Here is a 16,620-nt window from a genome sequence, read left to right on the forward strand (position 1 = left end):
TTCTGGAAGGTCATAGGTTATCTACCTCTGCTTCACAGTAAGTCCATTAGAAGCATACACTTCCAAGTCAGATTATTCTACTGAGTTCAGACTCAAGGTCCCTATGTCATGGAGCTCAGATCTGTTCTTCAGTCTCCTTTTCTGTACTCACCATTCCTTCTACTTTGGGTTTCAATGCTGTTGAAGAGGGAAAAGCAGTGTATGTGCTAGATGAAAGCAGCAGAATTCTGCTAGGTAGTTTACCATTTATTGCAGAGAGGTTTGGCATCATGATTGCAAATGTTGTTTATGCATTAATCCTGCAGTGTTTCCTGGAGTTCCCTTCCTAAACATGGAGGAGGTAGTTGCTGTTCTTTACTATTTATGTTCCTGGGCAGGGAACTGCTGAATACTTGACATCATACAGTGAAGAATGTGTAAACTCATGCCTAAAAAATGCCCTAAGTAAATCCACCTAAAGATAGAGGAAGCAAGGAGTGAGGAATTTCTGCAGGAAGTCCATAAATCTCTTTATAACCGTTTATGTATACATATTTTCTACTTCAGAAAAAGAGTGGGCAAAGCAGTTCTTATTTGTTCATGCATTTCTTTCTCAGGTAAAAACTGATTCAAACATGAAATATTTGCAGCCCAATCCAAGCATGTTTGCTTGGGAGTGGAACCCATTGGGCTTGGTGTGTCTGGGATTGCAGACTTAGCTACAATGGAAGCTGCACTCCTGTGCATGCTTGCCTATGGGTGAGCGCCACTGGACATTGTAGGGCTGAAATGTGGATAGATAAGTACAGTGGTGCCTCGCTAGACGAATTTAATTCGTTCCACGGGTCTTTTCTTGTAACGAAAAATTCGTCTAGCAAATCCCATAGGAATGCATTTAATTTTTTTTTTGAATTTTTTTTTTTGCCCATAGGAACGCATTAATTGAATTTCAATGCATTCCTATGGGAAACTGCGATTCGCTAGACGAATTTTTCATATAATGAATTCGTCTAGCCTAGCGAGGCAACCTCTGCTCGAAAAATCCTTTCGTCAAGCGGAAATTTCGTTAAGCAGGGCATTCGTTAAGCGAGGCACCACTGTATGCAATTGTGCTGCAAAATAGATGTAGTAGAGACTGGTGTCGTGGTGCATTGTCAATTCGCACATTTTCACAATATAGGAATTACTCTTGTTGGGAATTACATGAAATAGGTTGCTTTGCTAAAACAATTTCCAGTATGTTTGCTTCCACTGCCATCAAAGTGCAATGTCATCTAAGAAATATGCTTCCTTTCTGGTACTGTATTTTTCACCTACACTGACTTTTTCCCTCCCATTCAGCCTGAAAATTGTTTGGCTTCTCTGTTTGATTTTCTCATTTAAATGGGAAATCTGATGTGTAAATCTTGTGTTTATGAAACAAGGGCTATGTTTGTTGGATGTATATCTGAAGCTGACTCATGTTCAGGAGTGCAGCACTTTTAGAGTTGGATGTACTATACTGAAACTAGGGTTGCCATACGTCCGGAATTTCCTGGATGTAGCCGATATTCAGCCCTCGTAAACAGTTTCCTGGCGGAAATTGCTTAAATGTCCAGATGCATGGCAACCCTAGTTTCAGACACATGGCAGCCCATGCCGGTAGTGTAGATTTTGGCAAATTTCATTAAAAAATAGCTCCACAACTCATATATTTTTGAGATTTCGCAAAAACAGCTCAACAACTTTGGGCAAAACTAAAAAAGCTCATCAGCAACTTTTGTATCCAGACTTTCACTTTTTAAAATGTGGCAACCCTACTGAAACAGCAGGATTCACTTTACATATCTCCAATTTCCAATAGTAGAAAATTGCTGTTTTACTTGTTTACTTTACTTTTACCACTGCCCTATTTGTTTTGTGATGAAAATACTCTTCTCAATGGAAAAATGTAGAAAGGGCCCACTGCTGGCCTTAAACAAGTATCAAACTTTGAAAAGGGAGAGGTTGGAGGTGATTACAATGTAGCAGAAGTCCTAGTTTTCTTGCTTTCTAATTTGCTTATCACAATCATTATTCTGCCTCTGGTTAACCAGACAAACTAAACTGTAGGCTGGTATGCACATGATTCTGATGGACTGCATCTCAAATGCAAACCCAGTCATTAGACTGGCCAAGAAGGGTAGCACAATGAAGAAGCTGAAGATGAGCTAATTGAGGATTGTAATGTTTACAATATTTTCCACTGGAATTTTAAAGCCTCATTGAAGGATTATCTGTGCTTTTAAATAAAAATAAAAATGAACAAATCCTTGCTTGCAGTCAACTTTTCATTACTCTTCATTGTTTAGAGAGCTGTGAGATTAACAAAGCACAAATCATATCTTGCTTTAACCAACAAACAATTTGTAGATCATAATAAACTTTTTATCTTACAAGGGCAGAAACCCACTCTTTAAAGCTGAAGCACAACAAATGGCAATTCAGGGTTTCAGTGGATTGTCCGTTGCTCTGATTCAGCTTTAAAGAGTGGGTTTTCATGGGGAAATCTCTGGAGCAAAAGAAGAGTGTGTGTGGACACAGAGTTTTAAAGGATGGACTATGCCTGGGAAGCACAGAGGAAAGGTGAGTGTGGGTAAGCCCTTGTTTCATGATAGCATGAAGTTTGATTCTTTGTAGTCAAGAGGTGTAATGATATCTAGAATATAAGATCTTGATTTGATATCTGTAGTGGAATTTCAAGCCTTGTTTAGGTTTTGGAAACTGTAAGTAGCTATACAACAGAGGGACCTTTTAATGTATGTTGTGCAAGAACTTTCTGTAGTTTTAATGGACCCAAGGAACCACAAAGGTGGATAACCCTAGAACTGTAAAACCACAATGACTTCATTTGCTATACATGCTCCTTGATTTGATACATTAGTGCATGCTCTCGCTTCAGTCTTCAGCTTCCTTGTGGCATCATTCTGAGCACAGAGACATGTACCAGAGATTGTTGGAGGATATGGCAGTGCTGCATCGTCTGGCCTCTAGATTATCTAGTCGAGCGGAAATGGTTGGAGCTGTTCGCCAGGTAAGACTCTTGGAATCAAATACCCTGCATTGGCTCTGACTTAACTACTTGAAAAAAACAAAGTTTTGTAGGAAGCGTTGGCTATAGTCAGGAGAGACAAACATGGTCCTAAAGCAGAGTAAAAATCTCATACCCTAAGGCTGAATGTGGCCCTCTGGGCCTGCCTCTCTGGCCCTTGGGACTCTCCCCGGGCCACACACCCTCTTCTCGTGGAACAGCCTTCACTGACCCTGCTCCACACCTGCTTGAGGTGCTTTTGTCTGGCTGGAATGGGTTATCAAACTGTGACCATGCCTCTTGCTTGCCTGGACAGAGGATAGAGAGAGGTCCATTGAAGTCTGACCAACTGCAACTCCCTAAGGTTTTGGACAGATATTTTGTGAGACTTTCTAAAGATCCTTTTAATTGCAGATGCCAAATACTGAACAAAGGACTTTCTATGTGCATAGCATATCCTTTACCACTGAGCTGTGGGTCTTTGCACTCCGGCTCTCTAAAGCCATCATTTCAAAAGCTAGCTGAAGATCTGGAATGGGAGCTGAAGTGTAGGTGGGTTCCCACAAGGCAAGACACAGTGATAACAGCAAGAACCTTTATTGACCTCACAGAACTGGCCAACAGGGGCAAAGCAACTGCTTATATACATTTCTGAAGGCCTTGGCCACTCCCACTCCCAACGTGATTGGCTGTCTAAACTTCCAAACTGCAAATCATGACTAAGAGTTTAAGGGCCAATGGCAGAGGCCCAAATCTTGAAATGTTCTGTGATTGGATATAACAGTGTTTCTCAACCTTTTTTGGGCCACGGCACACTATGTTCTATGAAAAAAATCACGCGGCACACCAACTCTGTGCCGCCCTATATTTAGTTTAGTTTGTCTATAGCCCCTGCTTTTTGCCCAAACGGGCCCCATCCACCACCCAGCTGAAGTTCCCAAGCTGCTTGAAACCCACAAACGTTACAATCCGTCCCTAGTCCAACATTTACTTGCAAGTAAACCTCACGCTCAGTTCGGTGGGCCTCAGTCCCCGCCGCCCAAGCAAGCATCGGCATTCAACCTGACGACGCAAAGCTAGGCATTTCTACTCGGAAGGAAGCGCCGCTGAGTTTTAGTGGGGCTTGCTACCTGGCTAGTGGCTGCAACCGGATTGCAGTTTAAATCGGATTTGCGTGTGCAAGCCGGTTCCGCGGAGGCCATTGGGACATTTCTTCTCAAATAATTGGGATTCGGCACATCTTAGGACACATTTACACGGGAGGAAGAAAATCCCAAGGGAAGCTGGCGCGACCTCAGCCTGTAATTTGCCGCGACGTGCGGCGAAGAGAAGGGCGATTTGCATTATCACGTGCCTGGCAGCCGCCAATAGTCATCGCTGACCCGCCGCAAAGGAAGCCGGCTGGGTCACAACGCGGGCACTCGCCTCGCGTCGTGACCCGGCTGGCTTCCTTTCCGGCGGGTCAGCGACGTGACAATGCAAATCGCCCTTCTCGTCGCGGCACACCAGCCAGCGTGTCGCGGCACACTAGTGTGCCGCGGAACAGCGGTTGAGAAACGCTGGGATATAATGTATTGAATCAGAACACAGGGGCTCAGAATCCTTAGACTAGACTCGGGCAAGCATAGACCACTGAATACATAACAGGAGCCACTTAGGAAATTATTGCTAGAGGTGTGTCTGTACAGTTTTCTCAGGAATTTCCCTTTAAACTGATCTCAAGCCATACTTCAAAATTACTACTTTGGTTCAGGAGTTTGCTCTACCCAGAGGCGGCCCAATGAGAGGGATTTAGCAGTCATAGGAAATAATGCCCCAGTGAGGTGGGGTATCCTGACATCCTGCAGAGGAGCTCATAGGGTAAGGGAACAAAGTAGGTTGGTTGCTTGCAGCACCAAAGATAGCTCCTTGTGAGCAACTGAGTTCCCTTGAGCTCTATCTTTAGTCACCTCTTCCTGGGTAAAGTTAGGGCCACACCTGTGCCTTTGTACTGTAGCCAGGTAATATGATGGTGTTGTATTACCGTATTTATTCGAGTCTAATGCACCATTGAATCTAATGTGCACCTCAATTTTCAAAATCTTAAAACCATAAAAAGTATTTGCTGGAGAATGTAAATGTGTCATTGAATCTAATGCACATCTTAATTTTTGCAGCATAATTTGGCCAAAAAAGGTGAGCATTAGATTCCAGTAAATAGGGTATGGGGACGCGGGTGGAGCTGTGGTCTAAACCACTGAGCCTAGGGCTTGCCGATTGGAAGGTCAGCGGTTCGAATCCCCACGACAGGGTGAGCTCCCGTTGCTCGGTCCCAACTCCTGCCCACCTAGCAGTTCGAAAGCACGTCAAAGTGCAAGTAGATAAATAGGTAGCACTCCGGCGGGAAGGTAAATGGCGATTTCGTGCGCTGCTCTGGTTTCGCCAGAAGCGGCTTAGTCATGCTGGCCATATGACCCAGAAAAACTGTCTGTGGACAAATGTTGGCTCCCTCGGACAGTAAAGTGAGATGAATGCCACAATCCCAGAGTCGTTCGCGACTGGATTTAACTGTCAGGGGTCCTTTACTTCTTAAAATATGGTATATTGGAGTGTTTGTGTTTGTGTGTGTGTGTTTATTAGCCGTCATCTTTATGAAAACCACCCTAGTAATATAATAATACAGTCATACCTCATGTTACGTCCGCTTCAGGTTGCGTGTTTTCGTCTTGCGTCCCGTGGCAACCTGGAAGTACTGGAATGATTTACTTCCGGGTTTCACTGCTCACACATGCACAGAAGCGTTAAATCGCACCACGCACCTGTGCAGACGCGGCACTTTGAGTTGCGGGCTTTTCACATTACAGGCGGGCCTCCGGAATGGATCCCATCCGTAACATGAGGTACCACTGTAATAATAATAATAATAATAATAATAATAATAATAATAATAATAATAAATTTATTTACACTCTGCCCATCCGGCTGGGTTTCCCCATCCACTCTGGGTGGCTCCTAACAGATGAAAAACAGAATAAAACATCAAATATTAAAATTTTCCCTCAACACGCCTTCAGGTGTCTTCTAAAAGTCAAGTAGTTGTTTTTTTCCTTGACATCTGATGGGAGGGCATTCCACAGGGTATCTTTTTAGATGCATTTCTAATAAATAAATGAAAAGTTGTTATAAATGCCCTGTAGTAGAAGTGGGGTTGTTTAAAAGTAATATAGACAGTTTTACTTTACTTGTCTTACTCAGGCATTCTTCTAGCTTGGTCTTCTTAGCTACCCACTTATTAGTGGGAGTTAAGATGTACCCAAAGGTTAGTGGTAGGGTCTCTTTATGAGTACAATCTCAGTCTTGCTAAAACTGAGGTGATGTCATGCATTTCTTGTTGAAAACATACTTCTGTGCGATGCTTGATCTCCTCCTTGCAGGAGAAACGCATGTCAAAGGCCACTGAAGTTATGATGCAGTATGTGGAGAACTTGAAGAGAACATATGAAAAAGATCACGCTGAGCTGATGGAGTATAAGAAACTTGCCAATCAAAATTCTAGCAGAAGTTATGGCTCACCTGGTAAAATAGTCTCTTCTTCCCCATCACACAATATTTGAAAGCATGTCTTTATTGCTGTTGAACTCATAGTTGACTACTCTCAAATCAACATAGATATAAAAGGTATTTGACAGAATATAATTAATTACAGCAGTTGAACAAAGTTGTGTATCTCGATTGTTTTTACGTATTTCGTTTAAATCTGTGCACAATATTCTATTAAATAGCAAAAGTTAGAAAATCTGATAATAGATCGTAATGTACTGAATTGAACATTTCCCAATTTCTGCACTTGTAACAAAAAGAGACATATGTCCTAGTCTTAGATAATATGCTGTTTTTGCTTTGAAAGCACGTTTGTTTTAATATAAAAAAATTCTTACTATTTTAGTACTGGCAATGCATGTCTGTTTTCAAACACTAATTCTTATTCTTACTTTTGTTGGCTTTGTTTTACTCTGGTACAGAAGATGGTGTGCCCCGTACATCAAGATCCATGTCTCTTTCTGTTGGAAAGGTACTCTTCCAAGTTTTAAAAAGCTTTAGTTTAATAAGTTTTTTTATAAAAAAAATCTCAACCACTTAGATTCTCCTCGTACTCCAAACAACTTGCTCATTTTCCTCCCCCCCCAAGCACTTCCAAAATATTTCCCCACAGCTTGAAATGTAGCATTCAGGAAACCAGTTCACATATAAAAGCTGCTGTTGCAGTAGAAAGTCAACAGGGAGGCAAGTACAGTAGCAGTAGAAGTCAGGATTTTCTAAGGAGAACTGGCACAAAGCTTCAATCAAAATTGGGTCCCAGCATGGCTACTTTTCTTTCAGAACAAAAGTATGTTGTTGTTGTTGTTTAAAAAAGGATGTGGAGCATAATATGTAGTTTGGCCTTTAGAAATCCATCAAACTAAGTTTACTTACCTAAGGTTACAGTCATAAACATACTTACTGGGGAGCAAGTCCTACTGAATGGAATGTAACTTGCATCTAAGTAAACACGCATAGGCTTGTGCCATGCACCACATGCAAACTTTGGTGTTTCACGCTTTTTAGGATTTAATACTGCAGGGTTCATTTTTGTAACTGGCATACAACTGGTATGCAAATGGGCATACTAGAAAACTACTGTAACAATTCTTTATTAGTTATCTGCATTACAATAGAAATAGGGTGAAATTCAGTTATATCCACACACTTGCACAGTGGGGCTTATGGTTTCTCTCCTTCTCCCGCTCCAGCCCCCTGCTTGTCCCAAAATCTGCTCCAGAGGGTAACCCCCCAACCCTTCAGAGCAGGTCTTTTTGAGCACATGGGATTTGCAGGGGGAAGGAGGGGAAGGAAAACCTCAGCTGCATGAGTGGGTGCTCGTTCACACTCATTTTATTTATTTATTTTTTAAAACATTTTATTTTCAAATTTTATAATCACAATATTTTATAAGTTCAATACTTTTCCAAAGATACAATATAGACTCTCTCCCTCCCCCCCCCCGCCACCACCGCTGCTCCCCTGGATTTCAATTTTCTGCCCCCCTGATCTTTTGCATCTTATTTTATTTCTCCAAACTCTTTGTTTTCCCTCTTATTCATCCTAATTTCCAATTATATGCTTTCATAAATGTTACATCAAACCTGCTACCGTTTTAATATATTTACAGTGGTCTTTTAAATACTCTATAAATTCCTGTTCAAACTTTTTCTCATCTTGATCTCTGATTGTCACGGTCATCTTTGCCATTTCAGCATAGTCCATCATCTTAGCTATCCATTCCTCTTTTGTTGGTACCTTCTCTTCTTTCCACTTCTGGGCAAGCAACATTCTTGCAGCTGTTGTCGCATACATGAATAGTCTTATTAAGTCCCTTGGTATTTCATCCTCTGTTAATCCAAGTAAAAAGGTTTCTGGTTTTTTGTCAAAACTTATCTTAAACATTTTTTTCAATTTATTGTATATCATTTCCCAGAAGTCTTTTACTTTTCTACAGGACCCACACTGTCAGATTTAACCCCTTAGAATCAAACTATGAATAAAGGTCACTCCTGAAAGAACTTCCATACCCATGGTTTTTTTTCCTTTTTTCTTCCTTTCCCCTAATTCGCCTGATAAGCAGCCTATGAAGATAGCACTTGGAATCACTTATGTAATGAATTGTTGTTGTTATTATAGATGCCTCGAAGACGAGTCAGTGTTGCTGTAGTTTCAAAATTTGAGCTCCCTGGCCAGTCACCTACTGCATCGCCAATACCTTTGATGCCATCCCTGGTAAGGTTTTTCAAATTTCTAACATTCTAGAGAAACCAAAACTTTAAAGAAAAACCTTTGCACACAGGTGTGACTGTGTCGCATTTTATAAATATGAGGCTATTTGATACAACAGTCATATAAATGGGGGGGGGATAGATTCACATCAGATCTAAACTATGTTGATACACAGACAGAGGTGAGAAATATACTGTTAAACAGAGATGGGGAACCTGCGGGCTTCCAGATGTTGTTGGACTACAACTCCCATCCATCACTGACTATTAACCATCATGGCTGTGGCTGATGGAAGTTAGAGTCCAACAAACATCTGAAGGGCTGTAGGCTTCCTGTCCCTTCTATAGAGGAGGTATTTAGAGATGTTCTAAACAATACTGGGTTTCCTGTACGCAGGAAAACACCTAGTTTATGTTTGGGGGCCGTTCAAATTTTTTTTGTATGTATGTTGAGTACACCTTCATGTAAGAAACACAGTTGTGTTGTTTGGTACTTGAATGAAATTGAATGGACATCTTTATCCACAGTCTGAGTCATCAAATGGAAGAAGCAATCTGACATCAACTCCTGTCTTATCAGCGCTTATAGAGAAGTGAGTTAACAAGTATTTACTATATTGGGAATTGTAGAGCAGATAATTCCTGCTGGCATAAAAAGAGCTTTTTTCCTTAAAGAGTTTAAGTTGATGGAATAAGATCAATATCTTGCCAATGAAGGTAGATACTTTAAATACCTTGCTCATCTGCATTATTTATACCTGTTAAAAAAAGTTAACAGACAGTGTCCATGCTATAACCCGGCAGTTACATCTCTCAAAAAGTTATCTGTACCCATCCCAGAATAATGTGTATTATAAAAGGTTAATCCAATGTTAGTTGTACTCAGAGTGTTGTTGTTGTTGTTGTTTAGTCGTTTAGTCGTGTCCGACTCTTCGTGACCCCATGGACCATAGCACGCCAGGCACTCCTGTCTTGCACTGCCTCCCGTAGTTTGGTCAAACTCATGTTCGTAGCTTCGAGAACACTGTCCAACCATCTTGTCCTCTGACGTCCCCTTCTCCTAGTGCCCTCAATCTTTCCCAACATCAGGGTCTTTTCCAAGGATTCTTCTCTTCTCATGAGGTGGCCAAAGTATTGGAGCCTCAGCTTCACGATCTGTCCTTCCAGGGAGCACTCAGGGCTGATTTCCTTAAGAATGGATAGGTTTGATCTTCTTGCAGTCCATGGGACTCTCAAGAGTCTCCTCCAGCACCACAATTCAAAAGCATCAATTCTTCGGCGATCAGCCTTCTTTATGGTCCAGCTCTCACTTCCATACATCACTACTGGGAAAACCATAGCTTTAACTATACGGACCTTTGTCGGCAAGGTGATGTCTCTGCTTTTTAAGATGCTGTCTAGGTTTGTCACTGCTTTTCTCCCAAGAAGCAGGCGTCTTTTAATTTCGTGACTGCTGTCACCATCTGCAGTGATCAAGGAGCCCAAGAAGGTGAAATCTCTCACTGCCTCCATTTCTTCCCCTTCTATTTGCCAGGAGGTGATGGGACCAGTGGCCATGATCTTGGTTTTTTTGATGTTGAGCTTCAGACCATATTTTGCGCTCTCCTCTTTCACCCTCATTAAAAGGTTCTTTAATTCCTCCTCGCTTTCTGCCATCAAGGTTGTGTCATCTGCATATCTGAGGTTGTTGATATTTCTTCCGGCAATCTTAATTCCGGCTTGGGATTCATCTAGTCCAGCCTTTCGCATGATGAATTCTGCATATAAGTTAAATAAGCAGGGAGACAATATACAACCTTGTCGTACTCCTTTCCCAATTTTGAACCACTCAGTTGTTCCATATCCAGTTCTAACTGTAGCTTCTTGTCCCACATAGAGATTTCTCAGGAGACAGATGAGGTGATCAGGCACTCCCATTTCTTTAAGAACTTGCCATAGTTTGCTGTGGTCGACACAGTCAAAGGCTTTTGCATAGTCAATGAAGCAGAAGTAGACGTTTTTCTGGAACTCTCTAGCTTTCTCCATAATCCAGCGCATGTTTGCTATTTGGTCTCTGGTTCCTCTGCCCCTTCGAAATCCAGCTTGCACTTCTGGGAGTTCTCGGTCCACATACTGCTTAAGCCTGCCTTGTAGAATTTTAAGCATAACCTTGCTAGCGTGTGAAATGAGCGCAATTGTGCGGTAGTTGGAGCATTCTTTGGCACTGCCCTTCTTTGGAATTGGGATGTAGACTGATCTTCTCCAATCCTCTGGCCATTGCTGAGTTTTCCAAACTTGCTGGCATATTGGGTGTAGCACCTTAACAGCATCATCTTTTAAAATTTTAAATAGTTCAGCTGGAATATCATCACTTCCACTGGCCTTGTTATTAGCAGTGCTTTCTAAGGCCCATTTGACTTCACTCTCCAAGATGTCTGGCTCAAGGTCAGCAACCACACTACCTGGGGTGTACGAGACCTCCATATCTTTCTGGTATAATTCCTCTGTGTATTCTTGCCACCTCTTCTTGATGTCTTCTGCTTCTGTTAGGTCCTTACCACTTTTGTCCTTGATTATGGTAATCTTTGTACGAAATGTTCCTTTCATGTCTCCAATTTTCTTGAACAGATCTCTGGTTTTCCCCATTCTATTGTTTTCCTCTATTTCTTTGCATTGCTCATTTAAGAAGACCCTCTTGTCTCTCCTTGCTGTTTTTTGGAAATCTGCATTCAGTTTCCTGTATCTTTCCCTTTCTCCCTTGCATTTTGCTTGCCTCCTCTCCTCCGCTATTTGTAAGGCCTCGTTGGACAGCCATTTTGCTTTCTTGCATTTCCTTTTCCTTGGGATGGTTTTCGTTGCTGCCTCCTGTATAATGTTACGAGCCTCCATCCATAGTTCTTCAGGCACTCTGTCCACCAAATCTAAATCCTTAAACCTGTTCCTCACTTCCACTGTGTATTCATAAGGGATTTGATTCAGATTGTATCTTACTGGCCCAGTGGTTTTTCCTACTTTCTTCAGTTTAAGCTGGAATTTTGCTGTAAGAAGCTGATGATCTGAGTTACAGTCAGCTCCAGGTCTTGTTTTTGCTGACTGTATAGAGCTTCTCCATCTTTGGCTGCAGAGAATATAATCAATCTGATTTCGATGCTGCCCATTTGGTGATATCCATGTGTAGAGTCGTCTCTTGTGTTGTTGGAAGAGAGTGTTTGTGATGACCAGCTTGTTCTCTTGACAGAACTCTATTAGCCTTTGCCCTGCTTCATTTTGAACTCCAAGGCCAAACTTGCCAGTTGTTCCTTTTATCTCTTGATTCCCTACTTTAGCATTCCAATCCCCTGTAATGAGAAGAACATCCTTCTTTGGTGTCATTTCTAGAAGGTGTTGTAGGTCTTCATAGAATTGGTCAATTTCACTTTCTTCAGCTCCGGTAGTTGGTGCATAAACCTGGATTACTGTGATGTTAAAAGGTCTGCCTTGGATTCGTATCGAGATCATTCTGTCATTTTTGAGATTGCATCCCATTACAGCTTTTGCCACTCTTTTGTTGACTATGAGGGCCACTCCATTTCTACTACGGGATTCTTGCCCACAGTAGTAGATATGATAGTCACCCGAACTGAATTCGCCCATTCCCTTCCATTTTAGTTCACTGATGCCCAGGATGTCAATATTTATTCTTGTCATCTCATTTTTGACCACATCCAGTTTACCTCCATTCATGGTTCTTACATTCCAGGTTCCTATGCAATATTTTTCTTTACAGCATCGGACTTTCCTTTCGCTTCCAGGCATATCCGCAACTGAGCGTTCTTTCGGCTTTGGCCCAGCCACTTCATCAGCTCTGAATCTACTTGTACTTGTCCTCCGCTCTTCCTCAGTAGCATGTTGGACGCCTTCCGACCTGAGGGGCTCATCTTCCAGCGTCATAACATTGATATGCCTGTTGTCTTTGTCCATGGAGTTTTCTTGGCAGGGATACTGGAGTGGCTTGCCAGTTCCTTCTCCAGGTGGATCACGTTTAGTCAAAACTCTCCACTATGACCTGTCCATCTTGGGTGGCCCTGCATGGCATAGCTCATAGCTTCTCTGAGTTATTCAAGCCCCTTCGCCACGACAAGGCATTGATCCATGAAGGGGGTACTCAGAGTAGACCCATTGAAGTTAATTGACATGACTAACTTGGGTCCATTCTGTTCTGAGTAGAACTTAGATGGATACAACCTAAAGTAATATCATGCTGAATGAAGGCATTTAAACATGAGAATAACAAATGCCCAGCCCAGCCATTGTTTCAGGTTTTGTCGAAAGATTTTTCTTAAGAACACAGGATGTGCTTGTGTTTTGGAACTTCATGCATGAACGTACTTCCTAGAAAGTTTACTGTATATTGGCAGCTTTTCTCACAGGGCAGAGCGCTTGCCTTCAGGAAATACAGCACATTTGAAGGAAATCTCTTGCTGACATTTCGGAATTATGATTAGTGTTTTGTTGAAGGGTCCAAGATGATGGCTGTGTTTATGTAAAGTATCTAGCTTTTCCACAGCAATGAGAATTTCAGTGGAGTTTTTCCAGGATCATTTTTATTTAGAGGTGAGAGAATTGCTGGAGTTGTAGAATATCCCTACAAAATCTCTCTTCCCTCATGTGCTGGCAGCCAAGCAGCAATCAGAAAGCAGCAGGTCTGCAGGTCTCTGACATCACCAAGGCGAACCCCCAAGTTGTTCTTGCATAGCCTCTGCTTTCATAACAGACAGGGAAGCTTAGCATCAAGCTGCAACCCTTTCCTTTGGGACCATGCCCTTTGTTTCCGTCTTTTGAATTTTATTAGAATGTACGTATATTGTCTGGCTGTCCAGACCAGCCGAGCAGGTCTGAAAGAACACCTTGTGTTAGTAAAGCTGACCCAAAACAACCTGCTGACTGAAGGTGACAGTGCTGTCACTCTGTTTGTTGTAGAACTAACTTAGCCAGAATGTGCACTCAGTTTTGCAATAGGGGCTCCAGAGCGTGTCAACATGGTAAGTACCAAAACAGAGAAGATGAAATAGAATTGGTTAGGCAAAAGTTATGAACGGAAAAGGGATTTCAGAGGGGAAGCACAGAGCACACAACAGATCTGAAGGTGTGTACACATAATGGCACTTTACCATTTCAAGTAATTGCAAGGGAGTATGGCATAAAATAAAAAGGGATGAGAAAGGAAGAGGAAAATTCAAGGCAATTGTTCTTTCGTAATACCCTACAGGGTTATATTGGGAAACTACAGGAGGCAGTTCTGGGAAGGGAGGATTCAAATGGCAGCTTGACCCACTGAGCTTTGTGGTATGTAATATTCCCACTAAAAGACCAACTGGGCTGGATCAAGTGTTCAGTCCAGCTGTGTTTATAAGGCTTTGTACTGTGTGGACGTCAAAGACCCTCCCAAAGATCAAGAGACCCATAAGTGTTCTTGTGGGGGTACATAATATTAGATGAGATAATAAAGTTATCTGTGTTTAATTTAAAATTTACTAGCGGAAAATCAAATGGGGACCCTGAGAGTGAACCACCTCCTTCAGCACCAGTACAGAGTGCCTTGGAAGAGATCAGCCCAGAGACAAAAGCCAAAATAGAAGAAGAGGCTTATAACAAAGGGTGAGTATGTATGCATTCTGAATCCTTAAAGAGGGAGGCTACATTATGGGCAATTTATTTTAATTATTAGCTAGTGCAGTTGTGTATGGATTCCTCTTGCTTTCATGAATTTTATAGGCTGCTATGCAAATAAATGATTTGCAGAAATGTAGACTCTTTCTAATAATAATAAATAATAATAATTTTTTATTTGTATCCTGCCCTCCCCTGCCGGAGCTGGGCTCAGAGCGGCTAACATCATATTAATAACACAATATACATAAAAACAAGCAATCAATCGATTAAAATGCATCCCAAAATTAATTCAAATAAATTAAATTTAAACTAAACAAATGGCAGTCCTCAGGTTAAATTGAAAGCGGTTAATACTCGCCAGGACCAACTGTTTCCACTGATATTATAAGGACCAGTGAGTGGGCTGGGAAACCTCTTTTGTGCTTCTTCTTATACTGCAAATATGGCATTTCCAAAACAGAACAAATTAACACACACACACACACACACACACACACACACACAAAATTCAGTGAGATGATAGTCACATTTCATTCCCTTGTTTTCTTATCAGTTTCCGTTGCCATAGCAGTTGTGCATCTACTTTTAAGCAAAAACAGAAGGGCACCATGTATTCAGAAGGCTAATAACAATTAAGTTGAGAAAAAGAATTAAACAAAACTGTAACCAAAGAGGCATGATTCACACCACAAATTATGCCTAGTGATTCACTGAAAGTCATTTGGCTCATATATTTGAGTAACAGAGCCAGTTCCAAAGTAGGGGCTTTGTTGTTGGTGAGACAACTAGAACCCTGAGGTAATGTACGTGGTGTGTGTGTGTGTGTGTGTGTGTGTGTGTGTGTGTGTGTGTAGCATATAAACCAATAAGACACAACTTCTGTTAATTTTAAATATATACAACCTCTATTCATGTTTAGAATTCCATAACAAGTAGGAAGGTTAGAATTCCCCATTTAGAATGTGCCTGTACTACAAACACAGTGGTTTTTTATGTAACTTGGCTCCTGCCTCTGTACCACTAGGACTGTTAGCCCAGGAAAGAGACTGAATACTTCTGCTAGCAAATACAAAGTAGCTTCCCATGGTCTTTGGAAGAAAGCCACACCACTTAAACCAGTTTGAAACTGACTTGGATTCCACATTGCCCAGATTATTTGCAGTTATCACTAGTGCTTAAAGCAGGCATCCCCAAACTGCAGCCCTCCAGACGTTTTGGCCTACAACTCCCATGATCCCTAGCTAACAGGACCAGTTGTTGGGGAAGATGGGAATTGTAGTCCAAAACATCTGGAGGGCTGATGTTTGGGGGTGCCTGGCTTAAAGAGTAATGTTATAACCTCTACTATGCTACTAGAATCTATCAATCTTGACTGATCTGAAGAGTTTATCATAAGTGTCTTCCAGCATTGATAATTGGGATAGGGGGACTATGGCCTTTATAGGTGTCACCAGCAAGAGTATATTGTACGATTTAACTTGCAGTCCCTGGAAGAGCAACTGTGTGGCATTTTAGCAGGGACATGTTCTCAAAATAAACAGGACTTACTCAGATCTCATAATTACATTTAGCTATAATTATGTGTGGGTAGTTTGCATGTGTTATTCTCACCTTCTGTTCATCACGATTCATGGATATCCAGCTGAGCCAATTCCCCTCATGGTGGAGTATTCTGTTTGCTTTTGTTGGTAGTATTCCCTGTTTATCAAGGCCAGCCCATTGATCATGAAGCAAATTTCAGACCCAGCTATTGTGTTTGGATGAGATTGTATTTTGTCCTACATTTAGTTGGGAATTATTTTCCTTATTTTTGGTAAATTCTGTTTTACATTTGGATATTTCTAAAGCTAGTCTATACAGCAATAACCTCTCAGGTCAGATTTAGGTGACATTATAATACCCTTTGCATGTTGATCACCCACAAGGGGCTCCATGAAATCAAGGGGCAGTGGAACCGTACGATTGGCCCTGCCCTGGAAGCTGCATGGCTACCCACTTGATTCAAACTTTGAGAGAAATGCCATACTAGCAAACAAACAAAGCCTTCCTTCACTCTGCTTTTCCTCAGTGTTCTAGGTTTGTTCAAAATACATACCTTATTATTATAGAATACCTGGGTAACTTGGAAACCAACCTTAGATTATCAGATACATTTTTTAAAAAAAATAGGAC

At 41.5% G+C, this 16,620-nt stretch overlaps 1 protein-coding gene across 3 annotated transcripts in view; it reads left to right on the plus strand.

Moving 5' to 3' along the window:
- IRAG1 (inositol 1,4,5-triphosphate receptor associated 1) overlaps positions 1-16,620 on the plus strand; it is a 79,532-nt gene that overhangs the window by 57,729 nt on the left and 5,183 nt on the right. For all 3 annotated transcript variants that reach the window (XM_060275673.1, XM_060275670.1, XM_060275671.1), the window contains 6 exons: positions 2,900-3,031; positions 6,442-6,583; positions 7,030-7,079; positions 8,726-8,821; positions 9,346-9,410; positions 14,314-14,433. In XM_060275673.1, coding sequence (XP_060131656.1) covers positions 2,900-3,031; positions 6,442-6,583; positions 7,030-7,079; positions 8,726-8,821; positions 9,346-9,410; positions 14,314-14,433 — 605 coding nt within the window. The remainder of the gene's footprint in view (positions 1-2,899; positions 3,032-6,441; positions 6,584-7,029; positions 7,080-8,725; positions 8,822-9,345; positions 9,411-14,313; positions 14,434-16,620) is intronic.

Source organism: Zootoca vivipara, chromosome 1 (assembly GCF_963506605.1).
Source record: "Zootoca vivipara chromosome 1, rZooViv1.1, whole genome shotgun sequence".
Lineage (NCBI taxonomy): Eukaryota > Metazoa > Chordata > Lepidosauria > Squamata > Lacertidae > Zootoca > Zootoca vivipara.